The 19,287-nt window shown below is 35.7% G+C and overlaps 1 protein-coding gene across 7 annotated transcripts in view; it reads left to right on the top strand.

Moving 5' to 3' along the window:
• The window catches only part of VAV3 (vav 3 guanine nucleotide exchange factor), a 148,155-nt gene that overhangs the window by 75,822 nt on the left and 53,046 nt on the right, over window positions 1-19,287 (top strand). For 6 of the 7 annotated variants that reach the window (XM_025152727.3, NM_206863.4, XM_015290227.4 and 3 more), the window contains 2 exon segments: window positions 12,225-12,326; window positions 14,884-14,984. In XM_025152727.3, the coding sequence (XP_025008495.1) occupies window positions 12,225-12,326; window positions 14,884-14,984 (203 nt within the window). 7 annotated transcript variants of the gene reach the window in all.

The raw sequence follows: 19,287 nt of genomic DNA, 5'->3' as shown, positions 1-19,287 counted from the left end.
GCTACTTTGTTCTTGGAACTCTATTAATAATAATAAATGAGCTTATAGCTGTATGGGTAAATAAGCACCTTTTTAAAGATAGTACTGCAAAGACATTACTAGATGTGGAGCGCTTGTTTAATCTAGCGTGTCGAATAGCATTGGTTTAAGTGTAGAGTCATTTCATATCCAAGATAATATTAATAGAAATGTACAGCCAAATTACTGCACCAAATTACTCAGCCACACTAGAGACTTGTATTAAGTGAGAGTTTGTCAGCTATGTGATTGTGCATAGCTTATTTGCTGCATGCTAAATATTAAAACCTCAAAAACTGGTTGCAAGTGCAAGACAATTTTGATACATTTTTTTCTAGTAAAATGTCCCATCTAATCTTTCTTTGCTCCTATGTGGAAAAAAAGAACCAGACTAATCAGAGCAATTGTCTCATACCTACAAATTACATGAAATGCTGCAGTATGAGTAGATATTGCTTTTTTTCTAGAAAGTTCTCGTACAGTTTTTTTTAATGCTTGATTAAAAAGAAGCCCCCCCAAACCATTGAATAATAGCTTTTGTCAATGAAATTCATGCTAGCAGCTCTTTACTGAAAGAAATTGTTGAATGCTGAAATTGTCTTCCTCTAATTTGAGTGTATATACCTCAGCTGTATTACTTGGTCTTTAGAACTACTCACCTGGCTAATTACCAGGCTTAGTGTCTTATGTGGCAATTGCTTTTTTCATCATTGCTCTAAGAAGTTTCATTCTTCTTTCTTTCATTATAAGATGAAAGAATAAATACTTAGTGGAAAGATGTCAGGTACTATTACACATGTCATGTGGACATTGAACTTTTACTTCCATCCACCAAATGTTAGTTGGTGCTTAGTTTATGTTTGTTAATCATGATAGAGCATGGAGCCAGTTCTATGAGGTCGTCCTCACAATGGCATTTGAGACCTTTTCCTTGAAAAGCCGTGCATTACATTTCAACATTGACTTAATATCTGAATCCTTTAATGTAATATAGAATGCCATATCTTATGCTGATTTGTCCTGAGTTATGTCCAGTTCACCAATTTAATTGGTTTTTTTCCTCACTCTGCTTTGTAGTCTACTCTAAAAACGGCCATTGGCAAACTAGATAGAAATATGTTGTGCAGAAATGCAGTTAAAAAGGAAATCAAATAAGAATTGGAGTTTGTCTACTTCAGTATTCTACCCAGACACAGGCTTACGTAGTTCAGGGCCTCTACTTGAGTTTAGTACTACTGGATTTCAAAATGCATGGGATAATTATTGCAAAACCTCATGCAACAATGTTGCAATGTGCCTTTTAATTAGTTTTTACTCAACACCTCTTTTTCACAAACTAAAAAGTGCATGAAAACATCTTGCAGACAGAGACTGGCCTTTTATAATGTACCTTGTTAAAATGTCACCCTCAGAAGTAATATGATTGCAGTGTATGCTTTGACATTTTTACTGAAATTGCAATATTAACATCATGCCTGAAACATCAGTGAGAAATCCATGATGATTGTGGTAATTAGGGTACAGATGAATTCTGTGGTGTCGATGAATCTGCAATATTTTGTAGTCCTTTATCCAAGAAGAGGAGATTTCATATATGAAAGGTGTACAGCCCTTTAAAACAGGATTTAGTTTGTTATATTTTATTTTCATTTTGTCTACTCTGTATTAAGTTTTTAGGTGGCTAAGGAATTTGTGCAGTAGCTCAGGTACAGCTAATACATTTCTGAAAAATTGATTCAATTAGGCATCAATTCACGCTGTTCAACTCAAGCGAAATGGAACACATCATCTGATTGAAGGGAAATATTCTTGAGATTCATTGATTCTCAAGCCTGATAGGTGTGTGCACGTAACATTTTAGATTAAGCTACATAAATTGTAGATAGCTCATTGGTTTTCTAGATCTTAAAGAAAACTGGTACGTGACACAGGCTAGGTGAAAATTGTTCTCTTACCTATTCCCAAATTTGCACTCTGTGACTAATGACAATGGTCAGATTCAGCTTAAATAGATCTGTTCCCTCAGATAGAGTATTAATAATGCATATGCATTAAGACTCCTTCTGAGAGAATATTTGAGCTCTGACATATTGAACACTGACTTATTAATTTAAAGCTTCCTTATCAGAGCACTTTAAAAGCCTTAGATATCTGCTGCATTTTTCAAATAGCCTCGAAAGGTGTTTCACTTACACCAACTTCACATAGTAGGTTACCAAAGCAATAAACAAACGTCTGCCCAGGCTTCTCCATCAGTATGAATAATTCAGTACTGCACAAATGATTACCAAGTTCATGGCTGCCTGTGCTTTGCGAAGACTCCAGTTTTTTGTGATCAAATGCCTTTCAGGGTTACAGGCAACCACTCACTGTATAGCTATGTGATTTCTTAAGGTTATTCCAGGCATAGCAAAAACAGTGTGAAGAATTTGTAGGTGGTTAAGAGCACAGTGAAAGAATAGCAGAGAATGTGAAAGTAAAACAGGTTTTGAAAACAGCGTGTAAACAATTATAAAAGATAAGTCTATTTGAATACTGTATCTTCTGATTCACAAACATGAAACGTGTTCCTGTCTTTACATTTTCACAACTTACTTTAATACATTTGAGGAGCGCTACTATGAAAATTAGTAAGCATTTCTTCAAGTTGTATCAGCATGAAATAAGATGTTAGTGATAACACATCTCACAAATTAAGTACTACCACCTAAATAGTTTTCTATGGTATGTCTTGATTATTTTTTCTGGTCTCTAAACATATGATGTAGGTTATATGTTTGTCCTTGATACTTTCACCATGTGATCAGATGTCCTTGTTCCTCCCAGCAAACTCCCTGTTACCCTTTTGTCTGTCTTTAGAGATTTAGGTGTTTGCCCAGAAATTTGCAGCTCTACATTCCTATCCAGTTCACACTTACACTTTTTTTTACTTCAAAACAAAGACACTTACCACACATTCACGTTTAACTGAATATAAAACATTTAATGTTAATCATGGTGAGCAATTAAGACTTAGAAATCCAAACTTGAATGAAACCCTTATAAATAAAACTCAGTCAGGTAGTATTTAACGTATATAAGGTACTGATAATATTGATTTACAAATAATCAAGTGTGACTGGTCTTTGTTCTTGTTGGGTACCACTGTTTATAGATGTTATACAGAAACAGATTCCTTCCAAGTGGTCTATCTCTCATTCTTTTCAGGGAAGTGAGTTGAAAGTATGACGAAGGGAAGACATTATCTTGTTTGAAACAATGCGTTACATTTCTAACAAGTTAAAACGTTAAATTGTTTGATCTCAAAAAAGCCACTCATCATATGATCAAATAAGCAAATTTCCTAGGAAAGTCTTAGAAGTTGTATGTTCTTGATCAAACAATTTACTTGTGATACGGTTAATAATATAACGTGTAATCTTGATGGTGACTCTTTGATGTGACAAACCAGAGTATTTGAGTTTTAACATACGGAGGATTGACTGATTGATTAATTCAGTAAATAGCATCTTCAAAGATGGTTCTAAAATATAACAGCTTAGCTGGAACAAAGACAATGAATTAACTCTAATCAGTGTTGCTTTTTGAGAAAATAAAGTGAAAAGGGAGCTGAAAATCATACCCTGTGAAATACATTGTCCGTGTCTAGTAAGAGCACCCTTTAAGAACAGTGTTTTCTCTTCATAAGAATTGCAGTCTTTTAAAGATAACAAAATATTTATTTTTATTTATGCCCTTCACTCTAACTTAAACTTATTACACAATTGCCTTTCTGTTGGGTGTACCTTGGTATGAAGTGACCAGCTGCAATGGTGAAAGTTTAACATGAGAAAAAATAAGTGGTTCTGCTGTTTGTGGCCAGAGTGATTCTTAGGGAAGTCTACTGTGTGTCAAAACAGCGAGTGAGGTCAAACACGTTTGGGGACAAACTTTACATGGAATTGTTTACAGAAAGTGTGGTTGGAAGCTTTTTTTTCTTGTTTGATTATGACATACGTAGTTCTCTGCTTCGTAAGCAATAACATGGACAGCAGAAATTTAAGTACAGATGTGACAGATGTTAGCTACATTTTATTGGTTAGTACCTGGTTCACATGGCAAAGTTCGAAGGTGCTTAAAGTTTTGGAATTTGGTCACCTGGGCATCTGAGGAGGAAATGTAACTTAGAATTGTCCTTTTGTCATTAATCACCAGCAGAAATTATTTACTTAGGGCGGATTTACGTTTGACACATTTTCTGTGGTGATCTCAACTAATAACGTAGTAAGAAAAAATGAAAGTTTCTAGTATCTGTAGATATTAATGTGTCTTTTTCTTTATAGTTAGGTTGGATGAATACAACATCAGATTTCATGTCACATACGCTGTAAAATTTTCTTTAGCAGTTTGTGCTCAGTGTGTCCATAATTCTGAATAGTTCTGTATGGTGTATTTTAAATTCTTAAGAGCCTAACGTGGAATGCCGAATAATAACAGCTCTAAGCTGCAAAGGTCTAACTCAGGGTTGGATGTTGAGGAGAGTTCAAGGTATAGAGATTTATCTGAGCTCCCTGTAGTATTTCTTTCTTGAACACTTAAAAATACAGACTCCTTGTCTGATACTTAATGCACTTGCATTTTTGTTATGATTATTCAGAGGTGGGTTTTAATTAAGTGGAATGGCTACTCATTTTCAATTGTAATAACACTTTGCTAATTATGGGCTATTTTCCAAAGATCTACGTACAACAAATCCTGTCTAATTTCTTCTGACATGATTACATTTCTTCAAATAATTGGTAGGAGAAAAGTGTCTTCAAAATCTGACCTAAATTACTCCTTAAAACAAAAATACAAAAACAACCCAACGCTCTTCCCAATCCCTCTTCCTTGCCTGCACAAGGTGTATCTTACTTTTGGGGGAAGATTAAATATTGTTAACCCCAGAACCTGCAACTTTGCAGGTCAGCCTGCTCGCAGCCCTCTAGCACCCATACCTGTGTACCTGTAGATTTTCAGGTCACACAGGAACATGCAGGAGAAGATGGTTCCTCTTCTACCCAAGTTGGCAGTTCTACCAAGTTTTGGCCACCTGGAAGATTATATCTGAACTTCAATGATAGCTGTTAGGTTTACTGTTTGTTTCCTGGTAATAATGGCTCAATTCAGTCAGTGTTTACAATGCCTTTGATTTCTTTGCATTTTGTAACAGAAGAAATGATCTACTCAACAGTGTCTAGGTCAGCACCTGCTCTTGTTGATACCCCGTCTTGTTTTGTTGCTAATTCACTTTTGAAAGGAGTTTGCTGTGTGTTGATTTGCAAAGGGTCACTTCTGCATTAGTCTGAGTATGATAAATTTGTTTTTCACTTTTTTTAAAATGTGCTGTGACTGATGCAGTGAAGCATGTATAATCCTCACATGGTGGAAAAGTGTGGAAATGTGGATGTGGAAAAATCTGAGGAATATCAAATATCTCTCATTAATTTTTTTCTCTAATACATTATTTTCTCTCCAAATAAGATAGATAAATTTAGATTCAAATTACTTGCACACTGGGAGGGAGAAGTTGAGTTGTTAATTAAGTACTCCAGGGAAGCTATTTTTCAACATTAATTGAAATGCTTCTAATGGGTATAAGCAACACCTCACTGGGCTTGACCCAGAGAGGGAGCAGGAAGGGGATCTGTGCAGGTCTGTCTAGTACTGAAAAGCTACCAAAGAAGCAATTAAAAGAAATGGCCCTCAAAATGCAATGGGAGAAATGGAAGAGCCAATCACTAGAGGAGAAGAGCAGTGGACCTTGCAGGTAGGTTGTTTAAACTACAGTTTCTAACTGGTAGTTTTAAGGCCACCTATAAATTCTAACTAGATTTAGAATAAAAGAGGAGATTCTTTTCCTTATGCAGTGTTCCTAAGCATCTTCCTTAAACTCCCTGCTCCTGCAAAATATGAAACCACTGTATGAAACCTTGCATTGTGTCTGTAGCTGGTGGGACTGCTTGTCACAAGTGCTGTGTGAAGAGCTCTATACCTCTAACCAAGAGGCCAAAGACAATTTAAAATGACTGTAAGAATTTAATCCATGCAGTATGATTCCTTTTCTACATTGCTGTTCATTTGTTGGCAGCCGACAGTCTTTCGGTAACATGTCCATGTGAAATAAATTTCAGACAACAGTTATTTAAGTCAGTAAGGCTAAAACTAAAATATCTGAAGGGCAAATCTTTTAGGGATCTCCAGAAGAAGTAAAACATCCAAGGGAAGATGCAATCAGTATTAGAATATGTGAAGTAAGGATTCTTCGTTGCTTCTTTTGAGAAATATGGCTTTTCCGGAGATGAAGGCTGTAATGTCCATATGTCTATTTTCCACATGGGGAAGATGTGAAGAGCTACAGTGAACAACTCCTAGCTTTTTATTTGATTTCTTGGGACATACATCAGTATCAATTGCATATTTAATAATTTCATATTTCATTTTGGAGAGAGAGGAGAGTTTTTGAGCTGAGATTTTAGTATTTTTCATGGCATATTTTATTTTATAAGACTTAACTGGGTAGAGAAAGTAAAACAAAGCATCTTTGTGCCTAGTCCCTTAAAGAAATTACAATTTGTTTATTTAGCCTGACCTCCTGTTGTGAAAGTTATTTTTGTATAGCTCTTGCTGAAAACAAACAAACTTAAGAATGCTGATAAAAATCAAATAGCTGCTGTATGGTAACCAAATGCCTGTTACATTCTGTTGGTATTCAGACATTGTGATTTTTTTAATGCTTCCCCAACAGATCATGGTTTTGATCAAATAAGGAAATGACAGTAACACATCCCATATTACTTGTTTGGTATTCAGTTTGTACTCTTCCCTTTGTGGAATTCAACTTGGAAACACATTAGACCCAAGATGGACAAAATGCAGTTTTGTAAAGTGAAGCATAGAGCTTACATACATGTTTCAAGTTTGCCAAGGGTCATTGCTTTATTTGAACTGTGTTATTAGTGTTTTGTTTGCGACATGCTTAAGTCCAGAGGTTTAGGATTTACTTTAAGTTTTTGAGCTGTTATTACAATTGCTATAAGAAAGTCATAAAAATATAATTTAAACTGCCGCATTTTTATTCACAAGCACAGTATGTTGGTATTTTGAGATAAGATAGCAAAGAGAATTTATTCCTTTGTTCCTAGGCATGGAAAGAGGCACGTAGATGTCTGTCTATCTCACAAGATAGCTTTGACCTGTCTATATCATTAGGGTGGCCTGTCATAGAGTTAACCTAGGTGAATTATTCCTAGAATTAATTCTGGTTGAAAAAGTTTGAGGGAGACTGTGGGTGGCTGAAGACAGGGTGGCCTATGCATCAATTTAGTTTTCTGACAGGTAAGCTGATAGAAATAAACAGCACTGCAATTTCGGAGGGGTATTTTCAGAAGAGGAATATTTCACAGGCAAAAATGGAGTGCTTGGAAGTCCATGATATTAAGGGCGGTTGTGTAAGATATTTGGATAATTCTTTTTTGCACTGGACTCCGCAAACTTTTCAGACAAAAGATGTGTTCTGAGATGAAGGGCTGACTGAAGCAGATGGTCATTCTGTTCCTTGAGTGGTCATTCTGATGGCTTATGCAAGGATGAGAATGGAGTGTCCAAATGATGAAGGAGACTGGCAAGACAAACATACGGGTTGGTGGTGTAGCAGTGAATTGGTCCCAGTGGGACTAATATTCTTTGAGTAACTTGGAAAGAGAAAGCTTTGCTAAAAAGGCTCAGGGGCAGCCCAAGGATGTTGCTGTAGTGACTGGAGCAAATCTGGTAATGGAGATTCAGCATTGTATGGGAGAGGGCACTCTTGGTTATCCCTTATAAAAATTCTGCTGCTGAATTGAGGAGAGAATTGGAAAAAATGTTTCTTAATTACAGATTCACTGTTTTTGTATTCTGACATTTTGTCCCCACTAGAGCGTAGGAGTTAAAACAGCCTGGGGAAAAAGTAGAAGACAAAAAGGGAAACTACTTTTGACTCCCCACACGCTGCTTGTAAGAAAGAGAGGCACTTTTACAAGGAAATGATGAACATGTTCTCTGTCATTATTTACCCTAGATCAAGTATTCCTGATATAGGAATGATTTCCTGCTCCAACCCCTTAGCAGTGTTGCTGGAAAGCAGAGGTGGATGAAAGGTTTCATTTGTGATGAGTCTGTAGCACCTGATGATGTTAGCTGAGGAAACTGTTAGCTATCTGGAACGGAGACTCCATCCCACTCTGCCTGATGGAAATGGAACCCAATTTAAGTCCTAAATTAGATTTTCCTGATGCTAGTCACAGAAATTGTTTTAAGCATATGTTTGAATTTTTATAACAGTTGTGTGTGGGTTCCTTTTTTTTTTTTCTGGCAAGAAATGCTCCTTCTAAAGAAGACAATATTCTTAGTATTGAGCTTAAAATTAATATTAGCTTAATATCTATTTTCTTCTCTGTTTTGAAATGCACCTACCTGTTGGGAAGTAAAAATGAAAAGTAGGTTTAAAAATGAGATTCGTTTTTGAATTGTCATCACAGTAGCTATGATCTGTGTTCTCAGAGTGTCAGTGGAGGGCTCCAGTGCTGTAACTGCAAGTGCACCTGTATGGCTGGAGGTGACTATGAAAAGTTGTGTGTTGTGCTGTGACTACTGTTTTTCTTCTGTTACCAGCTTTATTTTCTGTGTTTAAAAATTCCAAAAATAGTACATGCTGTTGACTGTGAAATGTTTATGGGGAAAAAAATTCTCATGATCACTGTGGAATTAGGGCATAGACAGATGCATATGAGTCATTCTTATTCTCTAGTTTGAATCTTTTGTTATCACAAAGCAAGTATTAGATGCCAAACAGTGTATGGAAATTGTTTTTTTTTTAATTGCTGGAAAGTAATTTATGGAAGTATCAGATTCCCAGATTCTTGAAGGTTTCAGACTTGATGTTCATAGACTTTTAACTTGATGTATACTGCTACAGTGCACGATCTTATATTATCTCAGACTTGTCTGATGTGTTGTGTAGTGTGTGACTACACAACTGGATTTGCCATAATGCACCATGTCTTATCAGATGGTACAATGTGAAACTGTCCACAGTTGGCCCTGAAATAAATTTTTCTATGCAAAGCTTTCCTTTTCCACCTCCACATCTACAGTGGATAATACACATAAGATTTTTATTGCAGCTTTATCTTTTCAATTGCCATTAATTAATTCTCTATGTGGAGATTGTATTACTCCACCTTCAGAATGAATGCTATTTTTGGTTATGCACTGTTCTTTCCTACTGATTTCACCAGGATGCTGACAGCTGGAAACTTTGCTTTTATGTATGTGAAAGTGTTTTTGAGGGGTGAGGAAATGCATTCTTGTCTAAGATAAATCAACCAATAATATGTCTGAATAGTAATGTTTTTATTAAATTCGTCTTTAGAAACAGGATCCTAGTAGATGGTGCATATAAAACCTCTTGAAATGCAGTAGACTTAGAATTAGAGAACGTATGTTCATGATGCATGTCCATTTCTGTTTTATCTCAGTTCAAAGGCAGTGTGAATAATAATTAAAACAGAAAGAAAGGTACAGGAAACAGAAGTGCTGCTCTTAGTGAATGTTATGGCATGGTTCATTTTGAGGCAGCTATTTGGAAGCATCTTCTAAGTGACAAGAAGAGAGATTGGGTGTAAGTGTTTTTTTTCTGCTCTTTCCTGCACAGGATCCTCTACAATATGCTGAGGCTGCAGTCCCTTCCAGACTCATTAATATATATATATGATGTAAGCTTTTGTTGTTCGAGTTCTGTCTAATATGGCACTGAGGAGGATGGGTGAAGGGAGAGAAAATAGTATGTTTTGATGGGTGGAAGATTCAAAAGATCTTCGTGCTAGTTTGGCTTTAGCTAGCAAGGAAATGCATGAGGTGTGGCAGTGAAGAGGAAAGGTTTTTTAAGTGGTGAAGAAGGAACAGCTGTTTACATGGAGAATTTATCGTAGCAATCTGTGGAGTACAACCACTCAAGTGAAACCTGGTGGGGTTTATGGAACTTTGAAATTCATTCCTTATTGTATGTTCTTGCAATCCTCAAGATCTGAGAAGTATTTGGAACCAGTATAAGTCCTCCTGTAGTTAATAACAGACAAGAGAAAGCTGATGTAAGGTTTTCAACTTGATAAGCCTCCTGACTTGTTTAGGACATAGTAATTTGATAGCTAAGTCTACAAGTGGAATAAAATAAGTTAGTTTGTGGACAGAAGGTGGACGGTTCTGTGGCAGCTCCTCTGTGAGTGGACAGCTTTGTTCTTTGCTGTTCTAGGGCTGTGCTTATTTCCTATTCAATGAATTTTTCTATGAAGCATTGCAAAATAAAACTGTCTGGCTTTATAAAATACAAGGAAACTCAATTAGAAATAGAACCCTGTGTATCACCTTTGCCAATAGAAGTTATGTTTTCAATAGTTTGCATGTACTTCAATCTTTGAGGAAGCTAGTCTGAGAGAAGAAGAATAGAAGAGAATTTTCAAGTACAAGTCTAAATTAACCGTAAGCTGCATCCATAATATAGGATTGTCTTTTTTTTTTTCCTTATGGCATGTTTTTTTTTTTTTTAAGATCTACTTGTTCCAGTGAAATGAATGCAGCTTTTTCTTTGGTTTGTGCTTGAAAAACGGTGATAAGGATTAATTTGATATGCTTCAACTGAGATGAGTCTCTACACATTAGGCGTGTGTATGTGATACAGTTTTGCAAGCCCTGCTGGTTGGGACCAAATAGTAAATAAAAAAGCTGCTTTTGTTGGGATTGTGAGTACTGTGTCTAATTCTAAAGAGTTTTCAGCATTGTCCATAGTTAACTGTGCAGCCTAAGAGCTTTTAGAAGACCCTTTGCAAATACCTTGAATGTATTATTGAATACTGGCCTTGCTCTACTCAATTAAGAACCCCAGAACAATATATTGTTCTGGTTTAATAACTTATTTAATTCTGGAGATAAATGTATCTTGACACCTGTAGCTTTATCCTCCGAGTGAGTAATAGTCATGCATTTTTAGTAGATGGTGGGGTATTGACATCTTGCATGGCAAAAAGAGACTCTAGTGAGCTAGTTAAAATAATACTGATTGAAAGGCTATTCTCAAGCATAAAAGCAAAATCCCTTTTTCTTTTCGAGTACAGTTTTATTTGCAGCACATCCATTTTCAGCAGGCATATTAGAAGGCTGACCTTTCTGACACTAGGTACTTAAATTCTCTGAATGTTTTTTTCATAAGCCTTTTCATTCAGTCCTGGAGAGATTGATGCTTGCATGCTTACTCCTGTTTGTTTCATTACAATTTGTGGCTGGTCTGTGTTTTAGTCCAGAAGTTATTTTTTATACATAAAAAATAAAATTATCTAATAAGTATCTCCAGCTTTAATGCCTGAATTCATAATTGTGTGTCAGAAAAGTTTTGGGTCTTTCCTTTGTGTACTGTAGATTCTTCCATTCTTATCCTTTTTTTGAATAATATTTTAATTCCTATGCATCATGAATTCCTTTGTTTCTGGAAGTACCACAAGTAATCTATACTGTCCTAAACATTGCAAGATAAATAATCTTTAAAAGTACGGTAATGCACAGTACTTAAATCATTCTTGTCTACTTTAGTCTAAGTTAATGTTAGCTAGACTTCTATTATGCACTCAGATATTTCAGTGGTTCTGTTTTAGGTAGTTGCATTTCCGTAGCTTGAGAACATTGCTGAATTAAAGAAAGAGGTGAAAAATCACTTATCAGTTGAATTGCTGTCGTCTTGTAGCCTAATTGTCCCAAGTTTGCTGGTTATGTTTTTTCTCACCTGGTGATATTGAAACCATGTGCTACTCTTCTTTGAAGATCCATGTATCCATGTAACAAAATATTTGAGAAGGAAGAAACGAGTTTTCTTCATACAATCTCTCTATTTGAAGAAGAATAAAAAGCAGAAAACTGTTTTAATATGTCATAATTATTAACTAGTTACTGTGGGAGTTAAGATGGTTTGCAGGAGGTATTTTAAGGATCAAGTATGCTTAATGTAATAATTTGGTCTGATACATTCCATTTTTCTTGTTCACTTCAGTGGAAATCACTGAAGTGTAAATAAAGCTAATTGTTCATGGATTCAGATTTCTTGCTGCAAATAGTGTTTTGTTCTAAATTTTCTTGGTTTAAAGTGGATTTTCTTATTTTAGGTCAAATATACGGCCAGATTATGCGGACACAAGCTTTCATGAGTTCAAAATGCATACTTTCAGTCGTGTGACGTCCTGCAAAGTCTGTCAAATGCTTCTTAGGTAAGATTTTTAAGGTTTTCTTTTCTGTTTTTTTTTTTTTTGTTTGTTTGTTTTTTTTTTTAAACTCAAGGGTAATATCTGAGTGAAAGGAGTACATGGAAGAATATGGCTAGCTGGTTACGTATCCAAGACAGACGAGCCATAAAGTCCGTCACACACAGTGTTAGTGAGATTTTTATAATTAATTTACAAAACAATAGCACGAGTGCTGTTGAAAGGTTAAGACATCAAGGGGCTACCCCATTTTTCAAAAGGCTGTTTTGTTACAATCTTCCTACGAGCATTATTTTATACAGGAATTGTATGCAAGAGTAAATGATGACCGTTTTGTACAGTTATGATGAACAGGACTGGGCCCCAAGTCCCACTGCTGTAGACCAGCAGTCCCAAGAACAGATGGAATGTTTTTTCAAAAAGGCAGATGATGATAATGCTCATAAATGTTTGATATGGGGAGATTACTTTGTGAAACATAAAATAGCTGTTTCACAAAGGTCCTGCTGAAGTACAAGTATGTAGGCAAATTGAAAATGGATGTTAGAAAGCTGAATAAGAAATGCTAATCCTTTAATGAGTTAATCCTTTAACTCAAATCAAGAAATTCCTTCTTCTCTTTCCTCTGAAATACATGTATGCTTGCACACAAACACATACGACTTCTCGGTTAACTACCTCTGTTTTTGTAAATATGGAGTGTCTAATGGTACAGACATGTATAGAATGTAGATTTCATAGTGTGAACCAGAATTACAAGAGCTTGGCTGGTTCAGCTGCTCATATAACATTTTATTATCTTGAGAAAAATGTAGCCACAGCATTTTAGGAAGAGTGTTTAACACATTGGTAAGATTTCTGTGAAACACAGACATAGAATACAATAACCTCAGGTGTGTTCCTTCTTGCCATACAAATATATTTTCATTTAGAAACACTTATTTTCTCATCAGCTGTATTGACTGGGAGTTTCTGAGATTTTTTTAGGCATTTTGCTAAGTGCAATAAGGTCTAAGTGACTATGAAGGATGCTGCAGACATCCTGAACTTAGAGATGGCATGCCTGATTTTTGAATTTGAAGCGGAGTAGTCGAGACATTGTGTCTCTGTTACTGTACTAACTGCTGTTGCTGAGAAACAACTGTCTTGTTTTCAGGACACAGCCTGCATGATGCTGCATTGTTCTCTGCAAAGGCATGCCAATTTGCTTCAGGGTGTTTTGCATACCCCCAAGTGTTACCTTACGATACATAGACACATCTCTGGGTATTTTAGTATGGAGAGCCTACCGGGCATGGGATAATAAAACACCAAAACAATTTATGAAAAAGCATTATCATTTTGAAATTCAAAATGCTAAACAGAATGACTTGTAAACACTTGAAATAAAACGTGAACCTTAGTGCCTGATCTTTATTATGTGCAGATAACATCTCAAAAGCATCTATTTTGAGGGATGATTTTATATCCTACACTCATTATACAGTCTTGCATTCCTGAGTAGCAATAACGGAAAAAATAACGAAACCAAAAAATGGATCCGAGTACACTGAAATATTTCTTATTTATTTGTCTCTAAGTTTGTGTGTTCTGACACTTAAATAAATCATGCACTTCTGAATTTAATTAAAAAACTAAAACAAAATATTTCATCACTAGCAGTCAAATAACTGCTGTAGTAAGTAGCAGTTGCTGTATGTTTCATTCAGATTAAACTTGTATAATCGTGTATTCCATATATGAGGCCCAATTTGTCTGTGCAGCTGAAGATGTCATGTTAAACTAGGATGCATAATTGCTCCGAAGTTGTCAGGATAATTGTTCAGACAGCCAAGTCTAAGGTGAAGAGTAAGCAGACACATCAGTAGATGGAACGCATACTATTGCTCAGAAGTGCATGTAAAAAACTGTTAGCTGTTAAGTGGATCATACCTGAGAGTAAAGCAATGCACAAATGTGAAAATTAGTCAGTTTCCTCAGACTCAAATTTGGATTCCAAATTCATTAAAGAGAATGGGAGAATGTATTCAGCCACTCTTTCCTTTGCAGCTCTGGTTATTAAGCATAGTGAACCCAGATGTGTTTCTTTTAAATGAACAAATTTAAAGTGAAGAATATTTGCAGTATAACCCATGGAACTCTTAGTACTTAAATATATATTCATGCTTACAGGTCTTTCAAAATGGGCTTGCTCATTATGTTGTCTGGGCAAATTCCTATTGAAGGGAAACTGAGAGTAGCTGTAGAGTAGCTTAATTCAGATAACAGTAAAATTTCAAGTGCACTGTGCTGGAGTTGCTTTGGGCTAAATACAAACGGAGATTATTTTACCAGTAGTCCAGAAGAACTATCTGGTTTTGATTTTTTTTTTTTAATTTTTTAAATGGCAAGTAGTGACAAAAAACTGATGAGCTGCTGTCAGTTGTCACTATTTCTTGAGCCTTTAAGGACTATCATTATACAGAACACCAAATGACTTCTACTACCTTCTGCTGTGTCTCTTATTTCTTTATGCACAAAATTTATCACTTCTAATGTATCACTACCTAATTTCATTTTACAGGGGAACATTTTATCAAGGCTATTTATGCTCTAAGTGTGGAGCTGGAGCGCACAAAGAATGTTTAGGAAGATTAGACAATTGTGGCAGAGCTAATTCAGGTGGTAAGTCATTTTTATTGTTAGAATACCAATTTTAATTAGGACATAAAACTTGCTAGATATAATTAAGGTTTAATTTACCCCTAATTTGTGTTTATTGTAACATACATACTTTTGAAACTACCATTTATAAGTACAATTAGAATTGCATTTAGAATTCATGGGGATTTTTATTCTTACTAAATTGAAATGTTAAAAAGCAAGAGACTGAACTGTTATAGGTCAAACCCAATTTCTTTGTCCCTGTCCTACACAGCAAGGAATTGCTCTGGTTTTAATCGTAGACTGCTCACAAGCAACACCTACTGTATGACTTATCATCTATCATCTTCATAGTTCTCCCTTTATGTCTACATCAATAGTCATATTTTCCTCTCAGCTCTTGAAACTGTTTGAGTTGCCTCAGCTTCCACTTTCATCTCTTTGGTTTCCATGGTTTCTGTCCACTCAATATTCACAAAAAGGTGATTGATGTATCACTGCTGCCCACATCTAAGGACCAATTTTTCATCTTCTTTTAATCAATTGCTCTACTTCATTGGTTTCTTCCTTAGCTATCAGCGTTTTGTACTCATTGCATTCTCCTTCTGCTCCTTGGGAACCTCAAGGACTCTTGTGACTTAAGCTACTGTTCAGTCTCCCTCAAACAATCCTTATTTGCTCTCTTCACATTTGACCTCTCTACACTCTGCTCAGTGTTGCTTGTAATTTTCTCTGACATCCCTCACTGCTAATGCCAAATATTGGTGCTCAATATTTGCCCGCTTTCCGTTCCCTTCCCTGTACCTGTTCACTTAGTGGCAGTGAATCTGTGCACTTCAGCCAGCTAGACATGTAATAGGAGAACTGTTTTTGACTCTTCCCCTTATCCAGGTTCTCTTAATCTTTCTAGAGATTATTTGGTGGTGCTGGAACTGGCAAAATGGAAATTAGAGCTCTCACCCCTCTATCTATACATTTGGATTTCTGGTACTTGATAGAATCATATAGAATCCTACTTGATAATATCCGAAACAGAAAAGCCATTGGAACATGTCATGATTTCTGGAAAGTGTAACTGTATGTTTTGGAGAAGCTTTCTGATAAATTGTCCTACTTGCTCTTATGAAATTGGTGCATTCTTTCCTGGGATTACTTCATAATAGTTTGTGTGAAGTTCCTTGTCTCATATGTCTCACGTAAGCTATGAAACCTCTTCTCTTGCTCTATTTTCTTCTTTTGGCATTGCTATCATGCTCCCTGCAAAATATAAAATGCAGGTCCCACTGCTTGGATTACAACATGACTTCATCTACTCCCTTTCAACAGTCTTCTGCTTCAAGATTTTGTTTGTAGCTTTTTTGTTCCTTTCCAAGTTGGATAAGCTTGCTTCTTTCTTGGCCCGTTTGCATCACTTCCCAGCTTCTCCTTGATTTTTGATTCAGTATACTTATTTGCCTAATTTACTTCCTTCCTTAACTAGTTAAATAAGATAGCAGATCCTAGCTTTTGCTTCAGCCAATGAGGTTTACTTTATTTATTGCTTTCCTGGACTGCTTATCTTCTGTGCTCATGTCCCAGATTGGTCTTTTTAAGATCATGTAGGTCCAAAAACTATACAAGCAACCACAGTATTTTTCATTCAAATAATTATTTGTCTGGAATACAGAGTTTTCATAGAACCTCCTAGGGTTTTTCTAGTGGAAAATAAAAAAATATTTTAAAACAATTATGTTTAAATTAATAGAGAGGAAAAGCAAAGATAATTTTCTTAACCAGAAAGCAATCTTCTTCAGTATACACCGTTCCTCCATATTTTTTTCTTTCTTTCCCTTCTATTTTAATCACTTTTGTAGTTTTTATTTTAATTGGATAGCTGACATACCAGAAGGCTTGTCTTTGCATTTCTCTGAAAAGTTTTGTGGATGCATAAGGGGCAATGTATACCAATAGGAATGACTGTAAATCCCACAGGTCTGATTTCTGGCAGTTATCCTACATGTATGCTCAAGTAATGCTCTGTGCTTGCTTGGAGTAAACAAAATGTCTTTCCCCCTCTTCTCCATCCCAGCTATGAAAGAGAAAACAACAGCAAATCAACCAACAAACATATGAACAAAAAATAACCAACCAAATCAGAACAACAAACCACTCAAAAAACATACATATTAAAATCCTGTGGGTTTTGTTTAAAAAAAATTTGTTTTTTTGAAGTTAATACTGCATGAATTTTTACTGACATTAGAAGCAACTGTTTTTTTTAATATTCCATTTTTTGTTTTTTTTGTTACATGCTAAGTTTACATCAAGGTATGCCACTTTGTGTCCCTCTGCAGACTTTTCTCTTTCCAGTTTGTTTATGTAAGGGCTCCTAGATTTTTGTACAAGACAGAATAGCTGCGTATCTTTTGCCTGCTCATGGGATGTAATACTTCTTTACAGCCTCCTTTGAAAACAGTTCAGAACCACAAAAGCTATTTGAAAACAAAATTTAAATTGCAATTCTTGCAACACCTTCTCTTGCTGTGTAAACAAATAAGAACGTAAGGGACAAACTGTCTTACCTTATTTGCTGAAGATGTGTCCTCTCTTAACACACTGAGCAACTTTGGCCAATGAGTAAGAAATATCCAATTCTGGTTAACAGCCTTTGTAACAGTGAGATCTGTATTTTTCCATGAGCCTCTCATAGATTATCCTGGTTATGTTTGACCTTGTTACCTTTTTAATCAACTTTCAACTTTTTGATTTCTGTGAGAATTGTAAATTGAAGTTTTCAGTGACTGCTTCTGGATACCTTCATGTTTCGTGACCTCTTTGTTAGTGTCCTCTGTGAACTGAATAGTCTTAATTTTTTATCATCTCTTTGTAAGTGGAACGTTTTCTGTGCCTTAGACAACGTTCATTTCCATTCTTTAGACCTTTTACTACTAGAGATTTATTTTAAATGAGGTGATCAGGATTAAAAACTCTGCCAAAATGAGTACCTACAGTTGGGATCCTAAAAAGCATTTGCAGAGAATTTTCCTTGTTTTTTTCCTTCTTTTCTTTTTTAATTTAGTGTGATTTAACATTTTTTCTTCTTAGATGTCTGCGCAGGTGCTTTTGCTAAAGCTTTCCAAAATGATGCTTAGAGCATCTCTGTGTGGATTTAAACTGTTTGTATTTCATTCCAAGCCAGTTCTTGAAAATGAAAAAGATAGACATGAGAAGATAGATGAAACCTTCAGAATGACGAATTTAATAAGTGTCAGATTTACATGATACACTTGTGAGAGAAGCATTGACAAAACCCGAAGTTAAATTGCTGCGTTGTCATGCTTTACTATCTACACCAACATATGCCAATTCTTCAGATGTCCTGCTTCAAAGGAGACCAGTTCATTAGACTATAGATGTTGCAATGATAAAAGATAGACATAATCAGTTGAATTAATTAATAGAAAAATGTCTCCATTTAGTCCTTGTTCTTCTTCTTCTTATTGTTCCTGCCCATGTTGCTGTGAATCTGTGTGCTGATTGAAGTTCTGTTCTCACTTCTCTCATGAGTGACTTTGTTTCCTTTCCCCTGAAATGCTGTTCTGTGCCTGCTCAAATATTTTCATATATTTCACTTACGTTTTACCACTTCAGTTTTTCTGTGACTTAAAATCCTCCATCCCCTTTGTTGCTGATGTTCTGACAAATTCCTTTAGGCTGCACAACCATACTTAAACACCGGGCTTTATAAAGCCTTTATCTTTACACATGAAGATTATGAAATAGACACATCTTTCTTACAGGGCCACTTGTATAAACATATGCGCTGTTTTTCTCCAGTGACTGACATAGAGATTTCCTGTTACCTTTCTAACTTCTGACTTTCAGTACCACTTCTGTGTCTTATTTCAAGGCAGACAACATTTCTATTCATTTTATGTTCTGCTTCTTGTTGGAAGGTTTTATATTTAGAATTGGGTAAGAGTGGGTCCTTTGAAGTGAGCATCCGTAAGACAAAATTTTGAGACATAGAGAGAAGCTGTCTGCCTTTTTGCTCTTACTTACACTGCACAGGTTGTACTGTGGTCCTTGCAATTTCTGCAAAGGTTCTTAACATTGGTAAAATGAATGTCATTTCTTGCTCTAGAACATACTGCATAACTGTAGACCTATTTCTAGTTGAAAATTGCAGAATTAACAAACCATTTTCATTACCAGACTGGTATTTCACCAAATTTGTTCAGATCTATGGAATTGTGCTCTCATGCAAATGTCTGCTGGTTCCATAGACTATTGAATATTTCAGTTAGATGAAGCTGTACCAATGGTTGTAGGGTCTGTAATCATT

The sequence above is a fragment of the Gallus gallus genome, chromosome 8 (assembly GCF_016699485.2).
Source record: "Gallus gallus isolate bGalGal1 chromosome 8, bGalGal1.mat.broiler.GRCg7b, whole genome shotgun sequence".
Taxonomy (NCBI): domain Eukaryota; kingdom Metazoa; phylum Chordata; class Aves; order Galliformes; family Phasianidae; genus Gallus; species Gallus gallus.
The sequence above is the reverse complement of the archived record's forward strand: the minus strand, read 5'-3'. Positions and strand labels throughout refer to the sequence as shown.